At 41.6% G+C, this 27,886-nt stretch overlaps 1 protein-coding gene and 1 pseudogene across 1 annotated transcript; one reads left to right on the forward strand and one right to left on the reverse strand.

Moving 5' to 3' along the window:
- Positions 1-6,653: 6,653 nt before the first annotated feature.
- On the reverse strand, positions 6,654-18,563 carry LOC109200049 (NACHT, LRR and PYD domains-containing protein 12-like; the record flags this gene model as incomplete). Its single annotated transcript, XM_025904556.1, has 7 exons — positions 6,654-6,658; positions 7,507-7,562; positions 10,971-11,144; positions 11,433-11,606; positions 11,904-12,077; positions 14,012-14,185; positions 16,753-18,563. Coding segments are annotated over 7 exons (2,568 nt in total), but the record flags the coding sequence as incomplete, so codon positions are not given.
- Positions 18,564-21,339: 2,776 nt separating this feature from the next.
- On the forward strand, positions 21,340-23,795 carry LOC109200050 (general transcription factor II-I repeat domain-containing protein 2-like; annotated as a pseudogene).
- The last annotated feature ends 4,091 nt before the right edge of the window (positions 23,796-27,886 follow it).

Consider the following 27,886-nt stretch of genomic DNA (forward strand, 5'->3'; position numbering starts at 1 on the left):
GACAGTTGAAGGTCTGTGCTCACTGTGTTTGTGTCGATTGTGAGTTGACAGGAATCTGATGGAGAGAACAAACACAATCCAGCTGCAGTTATTGATCCATCATCTGTTCATTGATTGACACTTTGATGATGACTCCTGACATGATGAAGATGGTTGAATGTGTGCTGCTTTGTTTTCATGAATCCCATTAAAAACACACTTACACTTCCACAGACCTGGTCTCAACCATCGGACTCCAGCAGGCTCCACCCTGAAAGGAGGAGGGGTCAGAGCAGCACAGTCTCTTTCAACATGCACACATTTACACAGCCCATAAACAGCATTAGCTTATCAGAGTTTCAAATATTTCCCAAATGTTAGTTGCTCCTGTCTGCCTCTTTGTCACACACACAGACTGAAATTCTGTGTGTGTCCACAAACACACAAGTACGATTTAACATAGACAAAAATTAGATCAACCATATCAATAGTGAAAATATACAGATTTATTAGGAAAAGAAGAGGAGTAGTGATAATAGTAATAGTAATCTGTATTTATTACATTACTATGTAGTAGTTGTGAGGGTCAATGCAATAATGGAAATCATAAATGCAAACTTAGAAGTTTGAGCTCATAATGTTGTGCTAGAGAGTTTCTATATGTCTGTGTTCTTCACACAACTGGACAAGAAGCAGATGTGATTCCAGCAGACTGATGTTCAGCTGTGGCTTTAATAGGTCAGTACAGCACTATACTGCACTATAGCAGCCTTATGTAACTGCTAGCTGGATGTCTCACCCCTGATTACGTCAATAAATTAAATCATGGTTAAAGTAATTTGTTTGTTTTTAAACATGGATGTCCTGATAAAGTTTATTTTATGTCATACTGAAAACAGAGTTTTTCAAAATATTGTCAATGACTAAAAATCTCTAACATTAACTAAGTGATTCCATAAATATTCAGGCCTCGTACGTCCATATTTAGCAGATTCACCTCTGGGAGCAATCACAGCACTTCAAAGGGTCCAAGCTCTGTCAGGTTGCTCAGGGATTGGACGTGTTCTCTGTCAACTATTTCTGAGGAACTTTTCTTGTTGTCTTGCTGGAAAATCGATTTTCTCCCAAGTCTTAGTTCTCTTTAGTTCATTTATTAAAGCGTTAAAGGGCCGATGCCTAAGGTCATTGTGCTTTTCAGTCTGTCCTCCTCTCTCATTTCGCACATCCTCACCTCATGTTTTAGCTCCTCCCACCTGAGATGTGAGCAGCTGCATTTAACATGCTTTTGTTTCCAGCCCAATCTGGTTACCGACAAAACCACAGCACTAAAACACCTTTACAAATTGGACTGGTTCTACTCTAAGCACCACAAACGCTTTTATACAATGTGCCTAATTCACCCATTCATACAAGCACTTTGTTCTATGCTTTTGTTATGTTAGTGCTTTCTAACACTCACACTAATTCATCACAGCAAATTGGGGTTAACATGGATTTTCATTACCTTCATTTTGAGTCACAGTTAATTCTAACTTTTCTTTTTAATCCTTCCACTGTATTGGACTTCATTTTTAGTGTCCGTTGTATTTTGTACTTTTATTGTGCCTTGCTTTTATCCACAACATTGTATGCTGAACAAATAAATGCAGACACACATTTTTCCATGCTTGCTTGTTTGTAAATGTACAGAATATGGTTCCAAAAGTTCTAATGATAGAACTTTCCTCCTTCATCCATCTACTCAGAGTCTCAGGGAGATTTTTTTCTAAAAATAACTGCACAGTTAAACAGAGATCTAACCAAATGGTAAATAAATGAAGAGTGATCTGTCAAAAGTAAGTACTGAATATGATGTCACTTATTTATGTGCAAATGTTTAATAACGAAGAACGATAAAACATTACTGTTGGTCACATGTTGGCAAAGTTGTGTGACATTAGTGATGTTTGTACTTTCAGTGTTGACTTTATTTTAAAGCCTCTACTTCTAAATATATATATATACTGTATATATATATATATATATATATATATATATGTATATATATATATATATATATATATATATATATGTATATATATATATATATATATATATATATATATGTATATTATGTATATATATATATACAAAAAAACACCCATCTCGCCCCTGCGGGCGGTTTATCCTTCAAGCTCGGGTCCTCTACCAGAGGCCTTGGAGCTTGAGGGTCCTGCGCAGTATCTTAGCTGTTCCCAGGACTGCGCTCTTCTGGACAGAGATCTCCGATGTTTTTCCCGGGATCTGCTGGAGCCACTCGCCTAGCTTGGGAGTCACCGCACCTAGTGCTCCGATTACCACGGGGACCACCGTCACCTTCACCCTCCACATCCTCTCGAGCTCTTCTCTGAGCCCTTGGTATTTCTCCAGCTTCTCGTGTTCCTTCTTCCTGATATTGCTGTCATTCGGAACCGCTACATCGATCACTACGGCCGTCTTCTTCTGTTTGTCTACCACCACTATGTCCGGTTGGTTAGCCACCACCATTTTGTCCGTCTGCATCTGGAAGTCCCACAGGATCTTAGCTCGGTCATTCTCCACCACCCTTGGGGGCATCTCCCATTTTGACCTCGGGACTTCCAGGTTATACTCGGCACAGATGTTCCTGTACACTATGCCGGCCACTTGGTTATGGCGCTCCATGTATGCCTTGCCTGCTAGCATCTTGCACCCTGCTGTTATGTGCTGGATTGTTTCTGGGGCATCTTTACACAGCCTGCACCTGGGGTCTTGCCTGGTGTGATAGACCCCAGCCTCTATGGATCTTGTACTCAGAGCTTGTTCTTGTGCTGCCATGATTAGTGCCTCTGTGCTGTCTTTCAGTCCAGCTTTGTCCAGCCACTGGTAGGATTTCTGGATATCAGCCACCTCCTCTATCTGCCGGTGGTACATACTGTGCAGGGGCCTGTCCTTCCATGATGGTTCCTCGCCTTCCTCCTCTTTCTTGGGTTTCTGCTGCCTGAGGTATCTCACTGAGGGGGTTCAGGCCTATGCAGAACAGCAGTGGGGACAGAGCATCTCCTTGGTAGATCCCGCACTTGATGGTGACTTGTGCTATGGGCTTGGAGTTGGCCTCTAGTGTTGTACGCCACATCCCCATTGAGTTCCTGATGAAGGCTCTTAGGGTCCTGTTGATCTTGTACAATTCTAGGCATTCCAGTATCCAGCTGTGGGGCATTGAGTCATAGGCCTTCTTGTAATCAATCCAGGCAGTGCACAGGTTGGTCAGTCTGGTCTTGCAGTCTCGGCTGACCGTTCTGTCTACCAGTAGCTGGTGTTTTGCGCCTCTGGTATTCTTGCCAATCCCTTTCTGTGCCCCGCTCATGTATTGACCCATGTGCCTGTTCATCTTAGCCGATATGATGCCTGACAGGAGCTTCCATGTAGTACTGAGGCAGGTTATTGTTCGGTAGTTGGATGGGACCGGTCCCTTCTTGGGGTCCTTGGGGATCAGGACCGTCCGACCTTCGGTTAGCCATTCCGGGTGTCTCTCGTTAACTAGCAGCTGGTTCATTTGTGCTGCCAGACGCTCGTGGAGTGCAGTCAGCTTCTTCAGCCAGTAGGCGTGAACCATGTCGGGCCCTGGTGCTGTCCAACTCTTCATACTGGAGACCCTTTCTTGGATATCTGCCACTGTGATGGTTACTGGACCCTGTTCAGGGAGGTCGCTATGGTCTGCCCTCAGATCCACTAGCCACTGAGCATTGCCGTTATGGGTTGCGTCCTTCTCCCATATGCTCTTCCAGTATTGCTCCGTCTCCAGCCTTGGTGGTCCTATTCTGTTATTGTTCCCTTGCCACTGAGAGTACACCTTTGCTGGTTCTGTGAAGAACAGCTGGTTTATTCTCCTGCCTTCTCTCTCTCTGGTGTACCTCCTCAAGCGGGTGGCCAAGGCTGTGAGTAGCCAAGCATCTCACTGATCACTGCTGCCGTAGTGTAGATCAGCTTGTTAGTGTCGGTAATCGTGGTTGTAGGTATCATCCGTAGTGCTGCGTTAACATCATCTAGCAGACCTTCTGAGGGTACTTCACGTAATCTTGGTAACCGGCTACGGGGGATCCAGGTTTCAAGCTTGGCCATGATCCTATCCTTCAGGTCAGTTCTTCTGGCACTCAACGATCCTTCTCTTATCGCACTTGGGGCTATATACCCAATCTCGGGTGGGGGTGATGATATCTCCCCCCTGACCTGGCGTCCTGACTCCTCCTTGCCGTAACATTTATGTTGTACCTCGTCAATCTCTAGCTGTGAGAGCAGTTCCTTCTTTCGAATGTTGGAACACTGAGCTACTAGTTGTTTCGCCGTCATTGTGGATGTTGGGTATCGAAGAATCCATAGGTATCCAGTGTCCGGCAGCCTCGCCTCTCAGTGTGCCCCAGGGTTGTTGTGGCTACAACGTAGCTTGCCATCACCACTGTGTGAATGTGTGTGTGAATGGGTGGATGACTGGATATGTAAAGCGCTTTGGGGTCCTTAGGGACCAGTAAAGCGCTATATAAATACAGGCCATTTACAGGCCATTACAGCAGTCAAACGCTTCCTATAATTGCAGTCCAGCTTTTTGCATGTCTCCACAGGCATTTTTGCCCATTCATCTTTAGCAATGAGCTCCAAATCTTTCAGGTTGGAGGGTCTTCTTGCCATCACCCTGATCTTTAGCTCCCTCCACAGATTCTCAATTGGATTCAAGTCAGGACTCTGGCTAGGCCACTGCAAAATGTTAATGTTGTTGCCTGCTAACCATTTCTTCACCACGTTTGCTGTATGTTTTGGGTCATTGTCGTGCTAAAATGTCCACTGGTTCCCAAGGCCAAGTTTTTCTGCAGACTGCCTGATGTTGTTGTTGAGAATCTTCATGTATTGCTCTTTTTTCATGGTGCTGTTTACTGTGATTAGGTTCCCTGGTCCATTGGCTGAAAAACACCCGCAAAGCATTAGGTTCCCACCACCATGTTTGACAGTGGGGATGGCGTTCTTTGGGTTGAAGGCTTCTCCATTTTTATGCCAAACGAAGGCAACATCATTGTGACCAAATAATTCAATTTTTGTTTCATCTGACCATAACACTGAAGACCAGAAACCTTCTTCTTTGTCCAGATGAGCATTTGCAAAGGCCAAATGAGCTTTGGCATGCCTTAGAAGTGCTTGGAGAAGTGGCGTTTTCCTTGGTCTGCATCCGTGGAACCCAACAGTGTTCGTTGGACTGTCTGCCTTGAGACATTGCCACCAGCAGAGCCCAGATTCACCAGAATGGCCTTGGTGGTGATCCTTGGATTCTTTTTCACCTCTCTCACTATTCTCCTGGCCAGCACAGGTTTCACTTTTGGCTTCCGACAACGTCCTCTGAGATTTTCCACAGTGCGGAACATCTTGTATTTTTAATAATACTTTGCACTGTAGCCACTGGAACTTGAAAACATTTGGATATGGCCTTGTAGCCCATTCTTTACTTGTGAGCAGCCACAATGCGCAGCTGCAGGTCCTCACTGAGTTCCTTTGTCTTAGCCATGACTGTCCACAGACCACCTGCAGAGAGCTGCTGTTTTTCACCTGTTGAGTTGATCAAAACAGCTATTTCCAATTAATCAGGGTAATTAGGATGCTTTAGAACAGCTTTGACTATTTGGAATGGTATGGAACTTTGGATTTTCCCAGAGACTGTGACAGTTTGTAAAGGGTATGAATAATTCTGGACATGATACTTTTTTTCAAATGTAAATAAAAGCTGAGAAATATTTTTTTCCACAATGATGCTTGTTGTACATCATCTTATTATCTTTTGTGAGACGCCTGTGTCATTTCCAGTCAAAAAATAACTTGCTAGTTGAATAAAAGTAACTTTAAGTCAAAATTTGACAGGGGTATGAATAATTATGGGCTTAACTGTATATATATGTATATATATATATATATATATATATATATATATATATATATATATATACATATATATATATACATATATATATATATATATATATATACACATATACATATATGTACACATATACACACATATACATATATATACATATACATATACATATATATATACACACATATACATACACATATACATATATACACATATACATATACATATACACATATACATATACATATACACATATATATATATATATATATATATATATATATACATATATATATATATATATATATATATATATATATATATACATATATATATATATATATATATATATATATATCATAATAATAATCTGACAATACCATAACATTGGCCATATTAGGGCTTTGCGATATGACAAAAATCTCATATCCCGATATAAGACATTTATCGTCCTGACAACGATATAAATCACAAAAATGTATTATTTTCTGTAAATTCTGTGAATCCCGGGCAACTCGACTTGCGTGAAGTGTTTCCAGCTGGGTGTCCTTTACCTGGAGTCGAGTGTTTTAACCGATGCATGAAACGATACATTTTTAGACATAAGTTGTAACGGCTGCTGTTATCTCTCAAAGTTTGAGTCTAAGGTTTATTTTTTAGCACCTAACGGCTCTTTTTTTTGCTTCTCACCCGTAAACACTCTGCATACTCTTTCAAGTGATTCAGTTTATTTTGAAAAGTCTCAACAGGATCTTGAGCTTTATTCTGAAAGGTTTACATGGAAAACAAACAAGCGGAGAGCGGAGCCACGTGATGGTTTTACCGTCGTTGTTGCTAACGACAACATGTAAAAACAGGCGCTTGTCCGCCCGTAGTGTGGTTATATTAAATATAAGAGAAAGACAGAACTTAATATTAATAGTAATTAATATAGACACTACAGTGCGCATCAAAACGATGAAAAATATTGCTGTAAACACACACCACGAAACAACCGATAGCGTAATAGGAAACGATAGACGTTTTTATATCGTCATCCGATATATATAGTTATATCGAACAGCCCTGGGCCATATTATAATATTATATTTACATTACCACAGTGAGATGACTTTAGTCTCATGAACATTAACTAATTGTTATTTACTAGCTAATCTTAAAATGACTGTTCAGTACAGAAATGAAGCCCAACTATCATGTTTTACAGTCCCGTGGTCTCAACTAATCAAAGTGATGTCATGACAAAAATGAATGACCAACAAAACATTTTTTCTCCTTCATTTCTGTCAAACAATGCTGTATGTAACGTTTCTCGTGGTTAGTATCATGGTTGCTAGGCAACCTGAACAGCGCGACGAAGGCTAGACAGTCCCATTTCACAAGCCTCTCACTTCCGCACTTCCCGTAGTTTTAGTGAGCACCGTACATAGTACGCGTAGCGTGCGTACTTCAAGCGTGCAGACCCTGAATTGGGACATAGACATTCTCTCCATACCTGAGAGTGTCCAGTCTCCAGCCTGGATCCTTCAGTCCAGCCGACAGCAGCTTCATTCCTGAGTCTCCTGGATGATTGTAGCTCAGGTCCAGCTCTTTCAGATGGGAGGGGTTGGAGCTCAGAGCTGAGGCCAGAGAAATACAGCCTTTCTCTGTGATCAGACAGCATGACAGACTGCAAACACACAAAACAACAATCCATCTGTGAGCACTTCAGTGAAGGTTTGTCCTTGTTTTTCTGTTTTTTCTGACATAATCACCCTCATTCATTCCATCCATTTAATTCTAGTTAGCTTAGTTAGCAACAGTGGTCTTAAGTTGTGTAGCAGTAGACTTTGCAATGTTACAGAAAACACCTGAACAATCTGATAATTTCCTTAGAGCAGTAGTTGGCTACAATGGGAAAGAAAAACTTCCTTTATACATGAAGAGAGCAAGAAGGGGAAGCTCAGTAGGTAGAGTGGCCGCCCGGTGATCAGAAGGTCAGGGCTTTAAATCCACTGAAGGCTCTGCCTCCCATTGTACTTTTAAATACTCTAGGAACAACAAGTAGGTGTTGTGTTGGTTTTTCTGTCATTTTATTGATATTTCAGCACAGAAGTTCAGAGATGGACAGATTACAGATCATACAGAGGAGGAATCGTAACAGTTTGAAAACATGAGAAAAAAAACATTCAGCAATATCATTGTTTCAAGTTTTGACTTCTTCTCTTTCTTTATCAGTTCTCATCTTGGGGAGGGTATACTGGTGACCAAAGGCAGTAGTCTGAGAGTAAAGTGGTTTTTTGGACTGACTCTCGAGTCAACAGGGAGCCAATGAAGAGAAGCTAATATGGGTGAAATATGGTTGCTCTTTGTAGTCTCTGTCAGTGCTTTTGCTGCAGAATTTTTGATCAACTGAAAGGCTTTTCAGGTATTTTATAACAGCTTGATAATAATGAATTGGAATTTCAAGATTTTAAGAAGTTTATGGTCATATACACTACAAAACACAAGTGGTTACGCAGAGCAATGAAATTCTTACTTTGCAGCTTCCCTTCACAGAACTAAATAGCAACTAACTGAAATAAAGGAAAATAGTAGCTCATGTGTGGGTGTAGTCATGTGTGTTTGTGTGCGTTTGTATATTGTGTTGTAAATGGTCTTTTCCTTTTGTGAATGAGCAGTGAAACAGATACCATGTTCTAAATCTACATTAATATGCCCCCATAAGTTCCTGTATTCCAGGGGTGGCCAACCAGTCAGAGACCAAGAGCCACTTTTTTTTACTGTGTTACCGCAAAGAGCCACATCATACGCATGGGCACACATGAACATCACCCATCCTTTCCTCCCTCTCTCCCTCTCTCTCTCTCTCTCTCTCTCTCTCTCTCTCACACACACACACACACACACAAATACACACATCTCTGCTCAGCCAGATTTATTGTAAATGTCACACACCAACATGATAAAGACAGAAATGGACTCCTACAGTATTGAAACCACAGGCCAGTCATTTTCAACAATGAACTTTGTGTGCACTGTCTCACACACAAACTCTCAGTTCAACCAAGTCCACAAACAAAAATATAATAATCTACAATAGCATTTACTTCTACAATGCATGTTGTTTAGTGGGACTTCTGGCATTCCTTGCCTTGAACAATCCTGAAAAAACCTTGAAAATCTGTCGCTTACTCTCCCTCTCTGTCTTTCACTCACACAGACACACACACACCACCATCAACTTTGCTAAATTGCTAATGAAAAACATTGATCAGGCAGCTGTGATTGAGCAGCAATGTAGATCCAACTATTTTCACGGTTGTTGTGGTCGTGATAATTTTGTGAGGCCACATCGAAAAGGCACGGGTGAGCTTGCCATAGTTGTACAACTTGTGCCTCCATCGCTTGTGTCCAGATCACACGCTGCACTGCGGTGCTGCGCCGTCTTTTTCGCTGACATTTGTGTTTGCGCATGCGCAGTGTGAGAAGCTGCGGCGACACCCTCACGACCAAGCGATTGATGATCGGGAGCAGGTCGTGAGGTGTTAATCGCTTCTCGTTACCCCAGGTACACTACAAGATGCACGACGAAGGCCAAAATCGGGCTGATCGCCAAAACGGTTGCACGACTCAAAAAATGGCTCAAAATGGGCCAAAAATCGCACAGTGTGAGCCCGGCATAAGAGCCGCATGAAACCAGGCAAAGAGCCGCATGCGGCTCGAGAGCCGCGGGTTGGCCACCCCTGCTGTATTCTATCGCCTATATCGTCTGCCGAGAACCCATTCAATACTAACAAAGAAGAACGTAGCACTAACGGCAAAACAGGAGAATGGAAGGAAATACAAACAGAGATTTTTAAATAATGTAAAAGAATTTCACAGAAACAAAGTTAAATGTAGACTGAGCAAAGTGAAGCTCCCCTTTCACGACACCATGACCACAGTGCACGATATAAAATGCGGTGGAGCTATAATGTCAACACTGAATGTATCAATTTATAGAGTTAAGTTAGTTTATTGCATTGATACCTGGTCAGCTGCTGGGAACATCGTCTCAAACGTAAGAGCAAGTTAGACTGAAAAAGATTTTATTTTCCAGTCTATTTAATTTGAAGCTTTATTTAACCTTATGGGCAGAAGCCATTCTTAGTTTCCTATCGGCAAATTATTTTTTGTTTAAATATTACTAGCACTTCAATTTCTATAATCCAATTTCTTTTTTTTTCATTTATTTCAGGTCTGTGCTGTCAGATTTCTTTTCTGTTGCATTGATTATTATATCACTTTAGTAATTGTAGAATCACAGTTTCACCAGTTTTATGCATGTGCACCACAAATGGGCCTTATCACACATATATACACACACACACAGTGGGGCTGTCTTAAGTTCATGGGAGACGTTAAAAAGATAATGAGACTCTTCCTGCTTATCAGGGATGTAAATCTCCAGGTGACAGCTCAGTGAAAAACATAGTCGTAATTTTCTTCCTTGAAGGGAATGTATAGGCCTGTGACATGGGCCAACATGTAAGAGTTGTGGAATGTCTTTGTCTGTGTGTGTATATAAGATGTGAGGGCGGTGACCATAGGAAGAGATCATAGCACATTGCAATGTGTTTATTAAGCTCACTTCAAATAAGGCTCACGAAGGGTGTTTGCAGGTTGTTTTAAAACTTCCATGACAGGTCCTATTGAGTAATGTTAAAAATCTGTTTAATTATTTGAAATTCATGCGTTTCTTCTGTCATTATTTGAATTTGCTCTGGGACGAGAAAACAAGCTGATATTCCTACTGGAGCCTAGAACAGGAGGCTCCACTAGGAAGCTGAGATAGGACTTATTGAAATAATTGTCAACTAATCAACGAAAAATCCTTATCTTTTGGTTACTTACTTTTGGTTGTCGAAAAAACATTATCGACAACCAAAAGTAAATTTTAGTTGCCCTAGTACTGTTGTGAAAATCTTTACAGAGAGTAATTAAGACTCAAATAATCAACCCAAAGGTAAATAAAAAGCACCTGACAATAGCCATATATTTAGTAATGTAAGACTTATTCAAAAATAATGCTGAGGAGGACAGATTGAATCCTAACCTCAGAGTTTCCAGTGTACAATGTAAACTCGGCAGTGCAGCAGACAGAAGCTTCACTCCTGAATCCTCAAGGTCATTTTTACTCAGGTCCAGCCCTCTCAGACTAGAGGACTGGGAGCTGAGAACTGAGGACAGAGATTGACAGCTTCTCTCTGACAGGTTACAGCCACTCAGTCTACAAAAAAAAACCACACGCGCACACACACACACACACACACACACACACACATAAACACACACACACAGAGTTATAATTAAAAGTTTGATGCAGTGATGAGTTACTAGATCTGACAGTGCTTAATGTTTCAGGATTTTCTGTAATTGCTATTTCCTTATTTGAAACATGTCAGAAATTAGAAAATTGATATACAACAACAAATGCATTAAGCTAATATTTACTAGCTAAAAGTTTTCATTGGTTAATTATATAATTTGATGAAAAATAAATAGCCTTTGATCTGACCTCAGAGTTTCCAGTCTCCAGTGTGGACTCTGCACTGCAGCAGACAGAAGCTTCACTCCTGAATCATGTAGGTCATTATTACTCAGGTCCAGCTCTCTCAGACTAGATGACTGGGAGCTGAGAACTGAGGACAGCACTTCACAGCTTCTCCCTGACAGGTTACAACCACTTAGTCTGCAATAAAACACACACACACACACACACACACACACACAAAGGGTAAAAATTTAAAGTATACCGATGACGTAGTGATGAGTTACTAGATCTGCCAATATTTAATGTTTCAGGACTTTCTGAAATTGCAATTTCCTTATTGTAAACATCAAAAATCTGAAAATTGAGATTCAGATTTAGTAATATTAAAAAATGCTAAGATACAACAACAAATGGATAAAGTTGATATTTATAAGCTAAAAGTTTTCACTGGTTAATTATGTCACTGGATGAGAAATAAACAGTCTTTGATCTGACCTCAGAGTTTCCAGTTTCCAGTGTGGACTTTGCAGTGCATCAGACAGAAGCTTCACTCCTGAATCTTGAAGGTTGTTGTTACTCAGGTCCAGCTCTCTAAGACTAGATGTCTGGGAGCTGAGAACTGAGGACAGAGAGTCACAGCTTCTAGCTGACAGGTTACAGCAACTCAGTCTGAAAAAAACAGAAAATACATATGTGTTTGTGTCATGTTTCATATGTTTTTAAATATTTGCATTGTTTGTCAATCACAATTTACTCCGAGTTTTAAAGACAAAAGTATTTGTAATAAAAGGGATTATGCTAAAGTGCATTAGCTAATGAAATCTGAACTGAATGAAAGATTAAGTGAAGTGTTTTCACGTGTGACTGAATGTTCAAATGTAATGGAATTTTCAATGCTAAAAGAGAGAGATAGAGAGATTAGATGAGGCTGAAGATCAGTGAATCTTATGTAAACACCTGATTTAGTAACTTTATATTAGAGAACGAAAAAAGTGGGGCGAGTGGGCACTTGACAAAGTATAAATTGGGGTTCTGGGTCAGTCTCCGGTGTGATCCTTCTCTAATTCTGAAAAGTATTTGGACTTTCATCTTTTTCCAGGTGGATTGCAGCTTCTCAAGACTTCCAAGGTTTCTCACCATCGACCTCTCTCCACCCAAAAATTAGAACTAAATCAGCATTAGCTCAGAGTGGGTTCAGTAAATAAGATTTAATGTGATTTGATTATTCCGCTGCATTAATAAAATCTTCTGCAATTAAAGTCTAAACTGTGGACATTTGCTTTTTAACCCTCTGTGAAACAGTGAAGGCAAAAATTTTAGTATTAATCTGTTTTAGTCTAAATACCTCTAATAGGTTGCTCCAGCCTTTGAATTGTGTTTTGAATTGTGTTACACAAAAATAAGCAAAGTTTTCACGTTGTTCAGGCAGAATTAAGCATTGGAGAATTCATTCACACGTCAATAAACATTTTCATCAGCACAAGCAGGACAATGAAAGTAGGAAATACCCCAAAACTGCCATTTCTCATTCTACAACTTCAACAACCGCACATGGATTATACTTCATACACAGACCCACAGGCTCTGATTGCTCTGAAATCTCACTGACAGCCAATAAAAATAAAGAAAGGTCCAGACTGACAGTCTCTGTGAGGTTAGGTAGTGAACTGCTTACGCTGTGGTCAAGTGCATCACAAACTATTGGAATTGGATCCAACTTTTTGAAGCAGATTTCTTCTGAGCTGCTGTTTTGAACATTTCTCAAATCTTCACGAACTGTATTAAACTCTGTAAATGAACTGAGAACTATTTCTACATTTAAATCTATGGATTCATTGTCCCCATACACCTCTGTACGTTAGTGTATAAATGAATGTCTGACTGGGCTCCATGGAAACACTTTGGCTGGTCTCAGCCTCCTTCTTTCTGTAGTCAGTCCAACAGAGTCCTTTCTCTTCTCCAGCTTGAAATCCTCTCACAGAGCCTGAATCCTGCTTTGTCGTCATGTTTGGGCCTGTGTTAGGCTGCTCTGTGTTCTTCTGCTTTAACACACACCTCACCACAGCAGCTGTGTGGGTCGTCTCTGTAGCAGCCAGATCAGCTTCTGATACCATGAACGTCATCACAGCTCCTAACTTCACCTTTATAAGCTTTGATATTCGTGTATTTCTTTTCTCTCTGTTTCCACACAAGCTCAAAGTCTCTGCAGCCTGTTTTTATCTGCTATCATCAGATCTTCATCATCCTCATTCACATCCCTCACAGACTCTGCAGCCTCGTCACTACTGACTTCATCTTCACTGACTGATGGAGCACAACATGAACCTGTGGAGGCTGAAAAACTGTCCTGTCAAACATCTCCCCGTCACCACTCCACTTCTGTCAGCCTTTAAATGAACCCTGCTCAAGTCTGTCACTTCTGTTTGGAGCCAAAAGGAAAAACTTTTGTGCAGTCATTTGGAAAGACAACATTTCTGAAAGCACTCAAACTTCTTCACATTTGTTTTCAAACACATCCTGAACAGTAAGGAACTAAAGAAAGTTTCAAACATCAAAGACCTGAAATACAGAAAAACAACAACAGCCGCAGTCAGTGAACTCACCTCAGAGTCTCCAGTCGACAGTTTGGACTCTCCAGTCCAGCACACAGAAGCTTCACTCCTGAATCCAGCATGACGTTTACACTAATGTCCAGCTGTGTCAGATGGGAGGGGTTGGACTTCAGAGCTGAGGCCACAACTTCACAGTGAGTCTCTGAGAGTCCACAGTCAGTCAGTCTGTGATGATAGAAAATATAAAATGTGTTATAATAAAAGCAGAAAATCTGCATTATAAACACAGACTGAATGTATATGAAGACAAAACAGAGTGAGGTCATAATCTGATGAACATCTGCTCTTCACATCTGTGCTTCAGGTCCTCTTACTGTGTTTGACATGACACAACGATTGAGTCTCTCTCAGAGCTGCAGACTTTTAATGAGAATCTTGGTGTCATGGTCCTGGGTCGAGCGACCCAGTGTTTGAGTTTATGTATCTTTTGTATTCTTTTGTGCATTAGCTTAGTTCACCTTGTTTATTTCTAGATTGCAATTTAGTCTTGTTCCTTAGTAGTTTATGTCATCTCCCCCTGCACCCAGTCTCCCTTGTTTCTGCGTCTACGTTTCTTGTCTATGCAGTTATGTTAAGTTCATGTCATGTTTTATCTCCATGTTTCCTGTTTTACTTTGAAAGTCTATGTTCAATGTCAGTGTATTTAGTTTCACTTCTCCTGTCCTGTCGTTAGGTTCATGTGTGTCAGCTGTGTTCCCATGTGTGGCCACTTCCCCTGATCATCCCTCATGTGTATTTAGTCTCTGTGTTTCATGCAGTCTGTGTCGCGTCGTCTGTGTTCCCACCCTCCATGTTGTCACAGCCAGTCTTTGTATTTATAATTCTGGTTTCACGTGTCTTCTTAGCTTTTCCTAGTATCATTTTCCCAGTTTAGTTATAGTTTAGTTTGTCACTGCGTTTCTGCCTTGTTTGCACTTCTTGTAACCGGCCACAATAAAGGCTCGCTTTCAGTTAAGTTTACTCCAGCCTACTCTCGTGCGTTCGCACCTGGGTCCACACCCACACACCACCGCACGGTCTGCCTCCGCAGATCGTGACACTTTGTTTGGCTTTAATCTGCAGATGAAGAAGGAAGATGGTGTCACATTTAGGCTTCCATAATGTCCACAGTCTGTCAGTGAGACTTCAGGTGCTGATAACAAGTTCAGATCTGACAGGAGTCTTAAATAAATAAGTTTTACTCTTACTCTGAGGAACAGACAGTAATCCACAAAGGTACAACTTAAACATAGCTTTTCTAATTTGACATGTAAAAATACAGGTATATTTACTTTGTTATTTTAGATTAAAATGATAAATTACAAGATAAACTTAATGAAAAATATCAAAGTTTATTGAAAGTATTCATTTATGTGCACTCAGTGTGCAAGTCATTATGCTGCTGGTTACTGCTGTTACTTCTCCTCGCACTACCTTCTCCTTTTTCCTAAAACGTGTGGCGCACTTCACACGTGGAGCAGACACAGACAGGTGAAGTGAAATAATATTAACTGAGCTCTGTGGAAAGGTGTGAGAAGCCCCGATTTATCTCTATCAAACATGATGTAAAGGACTTAACATCCAGCCTCCTCATGGTTACAGTAACACAGAGCACAATAACAGAAAGTATATCTGAATGTAATTCTGTTCATAGTTAATCAGGCATCATTTTAATAATATAAAATTACAACCAGGCATAAACCTGATCAACATGATGAATGACAGAGTAGAAAGTTAGGAATATCAGCTGCACGGATGTGTGGGATAAAAAGAAGAGCAATAGAGCCTTTTTAGACAGGCTGTGTGTGTTAGCTTAAGACAAATCTCATTTGATTATGTCATTGGTGATTGTGGGGTTTATTTCCTACATTCAGGAATGATATTCATGATTCATGATGATATTGTACAAACTGATGTGACTTTAACTTCACAATCACAAGGAAGGGTATAAAAAAGTTTATAAAACAGATATAAGTTGATGTCATGGTCAAAAACATGATTGTTTTCAGTCTCCCACAGTCTGACAGTATCTTGACAAATGTAGTGAGATTACAAATATACTCTTTACTCTTATTAAAGATCTTTTGTGAATTTCATCATCCCTTCCATATACACGTTTTTCCTTTCTGATAATTCACTCATGTGTCTCTGACTTTAAAGTTTGTTTCATGTTGAGCAGTCTTTGCAGTGACCCTTTGACCCTCACTGACTCAAAGACCTCCAGATTTTGACCAATGATGCTTCCAGCCTTGCTGATTAGTTTGTTGATCCTGCTGCACCTCTGCTGATTCAGATATTCTGTATTGATTCTCGTCAGCGCACATGCTTTCAATGAATTTTGGTCACTGTCTATATTTTATATCCTCAAGTAGAGACACAGTGATGTGTCACACATTCACTAATTACTTTAATCTTAATTACTTATCTTTGATGTTAAAGAAGTTAACAGTGACTTATTCCACATCACTACATGATAAAAATTAATAAACCTGGGATAACCAAGGGCACATCAAAATTAAGTCACATAAAACCATGAAAACATTATTTATAAATGTATCTTAACGGCTTTGTTAAGTATTCATATAAAATATAATACTGACAGCTAATTTAATTTGGAAATCTGATCTGAAATCTGTAATTTTCCTTTATTTTAATTTCAGCCTTTTCAATAACCTACAGAACCCTTGGTGTATTTCTGCATAAGAAATCTACTGCTCTACCCTTATGATATTGATGAACCAATCTGGACTCACCGAGCCTTTCTGCAGTTCCTCACAGCTGGAATCAGTCTCTGTCGTCCCCGCCATGACGTGTTGTACTTCTGCAGGTCCAACTCATCCAGAACCTCCTCTGACATCTGCAGCATGAAGGCCAGAGCTGAGCAGTGGATCTCAGAGAGTTCCTTCTCTGATCTGTTTTCTGACTTCAGGAACTCTTGGATCTCCTGATGTACTGAGAGGTCGTTCATCTCCATCAGACAGTGGAAGATGTTGATGCTTCTGTCAGGAGAGATTTTATCACTGTTCATCTTCTTAAGGTTGTTGATGACTCTCTGGATGATTTCTGGACTGTTCTCAGTCTGACCCAGCAGACCTCCTAAGAGTCTCTGGTTGGACTCCAGACAGAGGCCATGAAGGAAGCGAACAAACAGGTCCAGGTGGCCATTTTTACTCTGGAGGGATTTAGACATGACTCTCTTTAAAAAACCATCCACAGAGGATTCACGCATCATGTAATCATCCAGCAAAACTTCCTCATCATGATAATTATCACTGTAACTGTCATCATCATTATCATACTCCTCATCCTCATTCCAGTCTATCCTTCCAGGATAACGAGAATCATAAAGGTCTCCCAGGAAGTTCCTCAGCACCTCCGTCTTCCTGTTGGTGAAACAGTGGAACATGTAGACTGCAGCCAGAAACTCCTGAATGCTCAGATGAACAAAGCAGTAGACTGGTTTCTGGAAGATCACACACTCTCTTTTGAAGATCTCTGTACAAACTCCTGAGTACACCGAGGCCTCTGTCACATCCAGACCACACTGCTCCAGGTCTTCTTGGTAGAACATGATGTTTCCTTTCTCCAGATGTTCAAACGCCAGCCTCCCCAGCTTCAGAAGAACTTCCCTGTCAGCCTCCGTCAGCTCCTGTGGACTCGTCTCATGTCCCTCATGGTACTTGTTCTTCTTCCTCTTTGTCTGAACCAGCAGGAAGTGTGAGTACATGTCAGTCAGGGTCTTGGGCAGCTCTCCTCTCTGCTCTGTAGTCAACATGTGCTCCAGAACTGTAGCAGTGATCCAGCAGAAGACTGGGATACTACACATGATGTGGAGGCTCCTGGATGTCTTCATGTGGGAGATGATTCTGCTGGACAGCTCTTCATCACTGAATCTCCTCCTGAAGTACTCCTCCTTCTGGGCGTCAGTGAAGCCTCGTACTTCTGTTAGCCTGTTGACACATGTAGGAGGGATCTGATTGGCCGCTGCAGGTCGGGAAGTGATCCAGACGAGAGCCGAGGGAAGCAGATTCCCCTGGATGATGTTTGTCAGCAGCTGGCTGACTGATGACTTCTGTGTGACATCAGACAGCAGCTTCCTGTTGGTGAAATCCAATGAAAGTCTGCTTTCATCCAGGCCGTCAAAGATGAACAAAAGCTGAGAGACAGCCAGCTTCTCTGCTGTGACCTTCTGTAATGTTGGATGGAAAACATGGAGCAGCTCCAGAAGACTGTACTGCTCATCTCTGATCAGGTTCAGCTCCCTGAATGAAAGCAGAACCACCACACTGACATGTTGGTTCTCCAAGCCCTCTACCCAGTCCAGAGTGAACTTCTGCACTGAGAAGGTTTTTCCAACACCAGCCACGCCGTTGGTCAGAACCACTCTGATGGGTCTCTGTTGGTCAGGTAAGGCTTTAAAGATGTCCTGGCACCTGATTGGAGCGTCATGGAGGGCGTCCATCTTGGAAGCTGTCTCCAGCTGCCTCACCTCATGTTGGGTATGAACCTCTTCACTCTGTCCCTCTGTGATGTAGAGCTCAGTGTAGATCCTGTTGAGGAGGGTTCTACTTCCTGTTTCATCACTTCCTTCAGTCACATGTTCACATCTCCTCCTCAGACTGATCTTATGTTCATCTAAAACCTCCTGCAGACCAACATCTGCTGAAAGAAAAAGAGAAAGAAAACTCTTCAAAGTCTGAACAACACAAGAAGTCCAGTTTTCAGAAATGAGTCCATCAGCAGACAGATGTTCAGTCTTACTTTGTACACAGCTGCTCTGACTGGCTGTCTGCAGTCCAGCTCTGCTTCTGGATCTTTCTCCACACTGGGGACAGGACGAGTCTCCCCATGAAGCAGACTGGTCCCAGTTTGAGTAGATGAACTGTCTGCAGAACCAGTGTCCACAGCTGGTAGAGACTGGATCCTTCAGGACGTCCTGACACAAAGCACAGCAGGACAGCTGCTCCTCCTCACAAACACCACTCCTCTTCCTCTCTCTGTGAATACATTTATCACTAAAATCATTTACTGTCAAAGTAAAACATCCAGATTTGACCAAGCTGCTCTTGTCCCAGCTGAGCATTAGTTATGCAGCCTTTAGCATTAGCATTGTTAGCATATCTGCAACAGAAACATGGTCACTGTTGAGAGGGGCCTACACAGGAGAAGTTATTACAATCAACCCACCGCTGACTCAGTCAGAGTCAGGGGGGTCATGCAGTGGGCCAACCATGTGTTTCCAATTTTATGTTAATCATTTAATTTAATTCATTTGTATATTTGTTATTGTCAGTGACTATGAGGACTCCAAATTATTTTGGAAACATGACTAATTTCTGTAAGCTATTATTTTGTGACATGGACTGAAACATGGAGCAACATCACAGGTGGAACTATGATGTTGAGTCAGGTGTTCCCCAGTTGCTTTGGGCAGCGGTCCCCAACCCCCGGGCCTCGGACCGGTACCGGGCTGCGAGAGTTGAACTTTACCAGCATTTGATTTCATCTTTGTTATTGTGGCAACATTGCTGGGACATAATGTCAAACCACACAACAATTAAAAGGAAGGAGGAGAGGTAGAACAGACTAAGGAAAGGACACAATCAAAGGGAACACTAACAAATCAGCTTCTGTACCATCTCTGGGTTCTCCTGGGGACCAGTCAGGAGTCCACACTGGCGCCAGTAGCCTCTTTTTTTTTATTTATTTATGTGTTATTTACGTGTGTGATTCTTCTATTTTCATTATCTTTGTCCCATCTGCATATTCAGACTGCCTATATAAACATAGACCCTCCCACGACCCCCCCTCTTAATAACACAAACCAAAGAAATAAATGGCTTTTATAGAGAGTTACTGTGTGCATGTTTATGTTTATTCATGCAGACCCACTCTGAGCTGAACCTGTATTCTGGGGGATTATTCTCTTTACTCTACAATGTACAAAAATATCTGTGCCAGACTTTGTAAAGTTGGAGAAATATTCACACATTAATTTAATTCCATGATGTAAAACTCATAAAACATGATTCTGACACCAATCCCAGTAAAGGGGACGATGCACTACAAGCTCATGTTGATCAGGACAAGTTTTCCTCTGAGTTTAACTAATCAGACTTTTCTCTGTGCAGCAGCTGTGAGATGAAGGCTCCAGGACGTCTGCATAGAGACTACATGCTTCACAGTATTTCATACTTTCAGTCTCAGCAGTGAAGCTTCACCACAATCATGTTCACAGCTCTGGTCTCTGCTCATCAAACTACAACTCTTAGATTAGAACTACAGACTACTTCTTTTTGTTACTTTTCTCATTTTTGTAATGAGTCATATGCATGAAGTGGATTAAAAGAAAATCAAACCAATCAGGTAAAACTATTTCAGGTGATCATTCACTGCAGTCTTCTGCACCTATAAGATAAAAGTATGTGAAGCATTACTGACACTACCTGCTGTGACGTCTTTGTGCAGCAACTCTAAACATTTGTGTAACTGCTGATCGTTCACATCAGTCTGAGTTAGTTGCTGCTTGTAAAATTTTTTTTCTTCTCTGACGTCCCTTGTAAGAACGACTTGTTTGCAGATAACATGACCAAGACAGTCCTGTCTTGGTGCAAAACCAAGACAGTCCTGTAAATCATGTCTCCTGGAAGGGGGAGGACGTATCACAGGCAGAGCACAGCTAGCTCAAATCTCTGAAACCGACTGGCCTTCACTTCCTACGAGACAGAGAAGCTCTTCTACCCCTGTATACGGGAGGAAACAGGACTGGACAACCGTGAACAGGAAGGTTAACAACAAACTGCAGAACAGATTTGCTCCACTATCAAAGGACCCTGGATCTATATCGGACAACCATCCACCTAAAAGTAGCGAAGTAAGGTCTGAAAATCTGTTGAAAAGTAAAAGGCCACAGGGAAAGCTAAAGGCTAGGCCTGAAACTCTGATTGTGGGTGACTCTGCCGTAAAGGATGTGCAAAGGATGTGTGGTAAGAACACTAAAGTCCTCTGCTTTCCTAAGGATATGGTCAACAACCTGAAGGAGAGAATTCTTCAGATTGCAGATGAATATCCAACTGTGACAAATATTATTCTGCATACAGCACATGTGTCAAAGTCAAGGCCGAATGAATTATTATGGCCCCCGGGATGATATTTGATTAGTATTAGAATCGGCCCGCAGGTCACAGCCACCTGCTGGGGTTTTGCACGCACCAATACTCCATTCCCCACAATGCAACAGAAGCCTGCGAACTCACTGTAGCGCTGGAAGCGGGACTCGGCTTCATTATTCATCAGCATTCAGAGCAGATGTCAACTTTCATCAACTCCCCTCCCCAATAATGGCTAAACGGAAGGTGTACGGTGAGCACAGGGAATTTCAAGCCAGGTGGGAGGCAGAGTACATGTTCATGGAGGTAAAAGGCAAACCTGTTTGTCTTCTGTGTGGAGAAAGTGTGGCTGTAATGAAAGAATATAATCTAAGAAGGCACTATGAAACCTCTAAGAAACACAAAGACAGAGACAAGAATATGGACACGGAACAAAGGCTACAGAAGGTGGAAGAATTAAAACGAGGTCTTAAGTCCCGGCAGGCTTTGTTCACAAAAGCAAAATCACAAAGCGAGGCTGCTGTTAAGGCGAGTTTTCTTGTGGCAGAAGAAGTTGCAAAATCAGCCCGACCATTTAGAGAGGGAGGGTTTATCAAAAGCTGTATGCTTAAAGTTTGTGATGCAGTGTGCCCAGACAAAAGGCAGCTATTTTCAAACGTGAGCCTGAGCAGAAACACCGTTGCTGAACGTGTAAACCAGCTGTCCACCAATCTAAAAGAACAGCTTGTGGAAAAGGGAAAAGATTTCATTGCATATTCCCTTGCTGTGGATGAGAGCACTGACACAACTGACATTGCCCAGTTGTCAATTTTCATTCGTGGAGTGGACTCCAGCCTGACCGTAACAGAAGAGTTTTTGGCGTTACGTCCAATGCATGGCACGACTACAGGACAAGATCTGTATGAAGAGGTATCCAGATGTGTAAATGAGATGGGACTGCCTTGGGAAAAACTCGTGGGATTGACAACAGACGGAGCACCCGCGATGTGTGGACACAGGAGTGGATTGGTGGCAAGGATACGTGAGAGGATGCGGGACGAAAATGTTACAGAGGAGCTGACAGCTTATCACTGCATAATACACCAGGAGTCGTTATGTGGCAAAGCCTTGAAAATGGAACATGTAATGACCATCATAACGCGTGCAGTTAACTTCATCACCGCCAAAGGTTTAAATCACCGCCAGTTCAAGGCATTTCTGGGAGAGTTGGATACAGAGTATGGTGACTTGCCCTATCACACAGATGTGCGATGGCTAAGCCAGGGAAAGGTGCTGCAAAGATGTTTCGAGCTTCGTGAGGAGATCTGTCTGTTCATGGAAAGCAAAGGGAAAGACACAACAGAGCTTCAAGATGAAACATTTATGTGTGAAATGGCCTTTCTGTGAGACATCACAAGCCATCTGAATGTGATGAACCTGCAACTGCAGGGACGGGGGCGTGTCATCTCTGATATGTACAGTACGGTGAAGGCGTTTAAAACCAAGCTGAGTCTGTGGGAGACGCAGATGCAGAAAGAAAACTTTAGCCACTTCCCCAGCTGCCAGACCATGGAAGAGAAGCTCTCTACCGCTGTGTTCCCAAGTGCACAGTTTGCCGATAAACTCAACATACTTGCCACTGAGTTCCGACGCCGATTTGCTGACTTTGAAGCTCAAAAAAGCAGGTTCGAACTACTTGCCAATCCTTTTGGAGTTGATGTGGAAAGCGCACCACCAAACCTCCAAATGGAGTTGATTGAGCTACATTGCAATGACACACTGAGGGAAAAATATGAGAGAGTGGGTGCCGCTGAGTTTGCACGTTTCATCCCAGACGCAATGCCTCAGCTGCACATCCAAGCTGCTCAGACGCTCTCTGTTAGGTTTTGTATTGTTGATTGTCATTTATGCTTAGAAATATCTACTCATATATGCTTAGAGTTTTATAATTAGTTGTAGATTAATAGAGGTTTGATCCTTAGTAGTCTGCAGACACACGTTGTGTGCATTCCAGAGCACTCTGGCTTTCACACCCACATCCTGGGAGCATGGGAGAGGTCGTACCTTGTCTTATTGTTTTATGGTAGGATAAACGTATCTATGTCTGTTTTAGGCTAAGTGCATTTTGTTTAGATGAACTGCTGGACTTCCAGGCCAGCAGGGTTAGGAAGTCATTTTATGACCACACACACACACACACACACACACGGTATTCTTTGTTCACATGTATACCTATGTAAGCTGTCATATGTTAATGACCCTATGCATATTCATGGAACCACAATAAAAGAGCAGTGTTACGGGGGAGTGGACGAGAGCAACTGGGGTCAAGCGAAGGAACGGCGCCTGTCCAGTTCTCTTCCGTGCACGTGAAACATGAACAGCTTTGCCTACTCGTGTCTTGCTTGCTGTGTAATTACATTGCCTTCAATGTTCCAGCGAATAGGTTCAAGCTACAAACCTATCACTCTCCATGTTTGGCAGCACATACCTGTGTGAACAATTGTTCTCTTTGATGAAGCTAAACAAAGCATCACACCGGAGCCGTCTTACTGATAAACACCTTGACTCAATTCTGAGGATTTCCTCAGCTCAGAGCCTGACCCCAAACATTGATGAACTCGCACAAAAGATGAGACACCACCAAGTATCAGGCTCAGACAAGTGAGCATCGCAGAACATTTATGTATTTTTAGTTTTTAATTCAGTTAATTGTTTTTTACATTTGTTTCTACAAGATGTGATTTTTCTTTGAACGAAGTATTGTTTTGTCTGTGTGCCATAGATTTTTGTATTTTATCTTATTGTATTTTATTTATTTATATTTATTTTTCAGTTAATAGACTCAGGGAAAATTGCAGATAAGAGCCATGAGAAAGAATACAACTGATTTGATTTTTTTTTTCAATTTTCTCTTTTTACTATTGGACAGCAGTGATTGGTAGGATCATAGAGCAACACAATATTGCACTTTCAGTTTATAATGCATGTAATTTCATTTATGCATTCATCTTAATATTAAGGAGCATATTTTGTTTATGAATGACATTTACTTTTTTGCTGTTTGCCTGTTGAAAATGTTTTCTTTTGAAATAACTGAGAGCCATGAGAAAATATTGCTTTATTCATTTAATGTACAGGACATGCAATTTTTCTTTGAAGTAAGTTTGTTTTTGTCTGTGAGCCTGTTGAAAAATGTTTTCACTTAAAATTACTGACAGAGCCATAGAAAATATTGGATTATTCATTTAATCGTTAAATAATATACAGTACACTGTTGTTAGGTCTTGGTTCAATAGGTTATGTGCAATCATTTTAATATGTTTTAATAAACATTGAACCAACCTCAGCTGGTGGCAAATTTGTTTTTTTGGCCCTCCGATGTATTTGACTTTGACATCCCTGGCATACAGGGTCAAACGATGTGTCCTGTCAGGGGAAAATTTCCCAAATAGAAAGCTGCCAAAGTAAAACAGAGACACAGTGAGACAATATAAAAAATCATATGTACATGGGTGAACGTCTCGAGAGAGAGTCACACAGTACTCTTCTTTATTGCAGGTTATATAGGCATGTAGGTTACACAGCAGACGGAGGCAGTCTCCGCCTGTTTTCAGAATATAGATAGCTCTCAAGAAATGCTGAGCGTGTGCTGATCTTGGTTTCTGTAAAATCAGTTCATGCTGGTTTCAGTTGGGCGAGGATAAAGCAGAAGTACAATGATTATAACAGAACTGAGTGAGTGTGTGTGTAATCTATTGCTGACAGCTGGGAAAGATGGGTGCATGACACACTGCTCTCAGGTACGCACTGTTCAGATAAGGTTAAAATGGATAAACACATTCAAACACGCAAGCAAAAATATATTAATACTATATGTGTCATGATAGTATTAATAAAATCTCTTCACATGTCCAAACAACAGTCGGAGGTTCTGAAACGATACTTTACTGGATTATTAAATACTGTAAACTCTCTGAATGCAGCTGTATTCATCAGTGGTCCTGTACCGCCCGTCAGAGGAGGAGACGAGAGATTCAGCAGGTTGTTTGCACTGAATAAATGGCTCATATCAGCATGTACTGACCACTCAGTGCATTTTATCAACAACTTTAATATTTTTTGGGAACGCAGGCATCTGTTTAAAGCAAATGGATTTAATTTTAACAAGTCAGGGGTGAAACTGTTCACCTCCAACTTGTTTTATTCCATACGTCATCCATCTGTGCTTGGTGCCAAGGCTGAGATAAACGAGGAGTTATCTCATAAAGAGGAACAAACAGTACTCCGAGAACAAACAAAGCCCAGCAGAAACCTTGAGGAGGAGCTCCATCTGCCCCCACCCGGGAAGAGCCTCAGAAAGGAGAGATGTCTGAGGCAAGAAGAGGGGTCCATACTTGCCTCCAACTCTCTCAACAACACCAACGACCAGGACCAGGGACCACGACCTTCCCCAGTCCCCCAAACCCCTGATAGGCCTTCACCCTCCTCCCCCTCCCTTTCTCCCTCCTCCCCACACCTGAAATTCACTGAGGAGATGATGGAGCGGGTCAATGCTGGGCTCAGATCTACCCCCCGGCCCAATCCCTTTTTGTCCCCCATTAACCCCCCACCAGAGCAGCTAAAGGTTCGCCATCGAGCCCCGCCCTCAACAGAGCAATCGAAGTTACATTGCCCCACCCCCCTTAGTTCCTCCTTACCACCTTCATGCTCTGTCTCCGCAGTCTGATGTGTGATGTGTTGAGGGTCCGGGCTGCGAGGATTATGACAGTGGTGACTTTTCCCAGGAGAAGCTGGGACCCTGTTTACTAGAAGGTTTTAAAATTTCTGTACTTTTAGGTGACAGAAGGAGACATGTGGCCTGGTCAAAACACAGAGAGCTGCACTCTAAAAGATCTTTGAATATAGTAAACATACCTTTGTGCCACAGACTGCTCCCAAACACGAGGGGGCAAATAATACCTCTAAAACACTTAAGTTGGCTTTATTAAACGTTAGATCTTAGCTGGGAAAACATTTTTAATTAATGATTTAATCACTGAGCACAGCCTTGATTTTATGTTTTTAACTGAAACTTGGTTGGACCAAAGTAACAGTGGAGCTGTTCTCATCGAGACGACCCCTCCTAACTACAGTTTTATCAGTTTCATCAGTGAGGCCAGGGTGAGCAGGAGAGGAGGAGGGGTTGCTGTCTTATTTAATGAATCATTTCAATGTAAGCAGTTATCTCCTGGAAGTTTTCAGTCTTTTGAATATGTGGCGTTACAGTTGAAGGCCCCATCCAAAGTTGTGTTTCTTAATGTTTACAGGCCTCCCAAATACTGCACAGACTTTTTTAATGACCTCAGTGAACTGCTGTCTGTGATCTGTGTTGATTTCGACTGTGTAATTATTGTTGGGGATTTTAACATCCATGTGAACAACCCTCAGGACAAAGGGACTAAAGACCTGAGTAACACTCTGGGCAACTTTGGGCTGACTCAGCATGTAACAGAGGCCACACATAATAGAGGACACACTCTTGACCTACTGATCTCCAAGGGCCTGAGCTATTCAAAGGTTACTGTGTCTGATGTGGGCCTGTCTGATCATTACTGTGTTTTCTTTGAAAGTAAAATCTCAGCCCACACAAATATATCAACAGCAGTGATCACAAAACGGTGGATAACTGAACACAGTAGTGAGATCTTTAACCAGGTCTTCCCATTAACATCTGACCTGTCCAGAGGTTCAGTCAATGAGCTCGTCAATAGCTTCAATGCTAAAATGTTAAATGTAATGGACACTATTGCTCCCATTAAGGTGAAGGTTATCTCTGGAAGGAAGAAGTCTCCATGGAGAAACTCCACACTGGTGAAAAATGAAAAAAGAGAGTGTAGGAAAGCTGAGCGCAGATGGAGAAAAACAAACCTCCAGGTTCATTATGACATCTATAAAGAGAAACTTCACAATTATAATTTACAACTGAGGAGTGCAAGGAGGGCCTACTTCTCTGACATCATCACTAAAAACAGTCATAACACTCGGGTCTTATTTTCTACAGTTGACAGGCTAACAAACCCTCCTGTGTCAGTGGCAACTGAACTTCATTCGACCATGGCCTGCAATGACTTTGCCAAATTCTTCACAGACACATACCAAAAGGTTAGACAAGCAATTAATACATCAACAGCAGATCTAGGATATGTACTGTGTCCACCGAAAAACTGTTTAAACACCATCAAACAGTTTCACCCTATTAACAGCAAAGACCTGGAGGACATCTTAGGTCAACTGAACTCCTCCTCTTGCTGTTTAGATGTCCTGCCAACAAGTTTTTTCAAAAAGGTCTCAAAGACTTTGGAGTCAGACCTGTTACAGATCGTCAACTTTTCTTTAATGTCAGGTGTGTTTCCAGAATCACTAAAAACTGCTGTAATTAAACCTATACTGAAAAAGGACAATCTTGACAAGACACAAATGAACAACTACAGGCCGATCTCAAATCTCCCATTTTTAAGTAAGTTCATTGAAAAAGCAGTTTCTCAACAGCTCAATTACTTCTTAACACAAAATAACTGCTATGATGCCTTCCAGTCAGGTTTTAGACAGAACCACAGCACTGAAACCGCTCTGACCAAAGTGTTTAATGACATATGTCTGAATACAGACAGTGGAAAAATGTCAGTCTTAGTTTTACTGGATCTCAGTGCAGCATTTGATACAGTTGACCACAACATATTACTCAAACGACTGGAGAACTGGGCAGGTCTTTCAGGAACTGTACTAAACTGGTTCAAAACATACTTAGAAAATAGGA

Source organism: Oreochromis niloticus, unplaced genomic scaffold (genome assembly GCF_001858045.2).
Source record: "Oreochromis niloticus isolate F11D_XX unplaced genomic scaffold, O_niloticus_UMD_NMBU tig00002504_pilon, whole genome shotgun sequence".
Classification (NCBI taxonomy): domain Eukaryota; kingdom Metazoa; phylum Chordata; class Actinopteri; order Cichliformes; family Cichlidae; genus Oreochromis; species Oreochromis niloticus.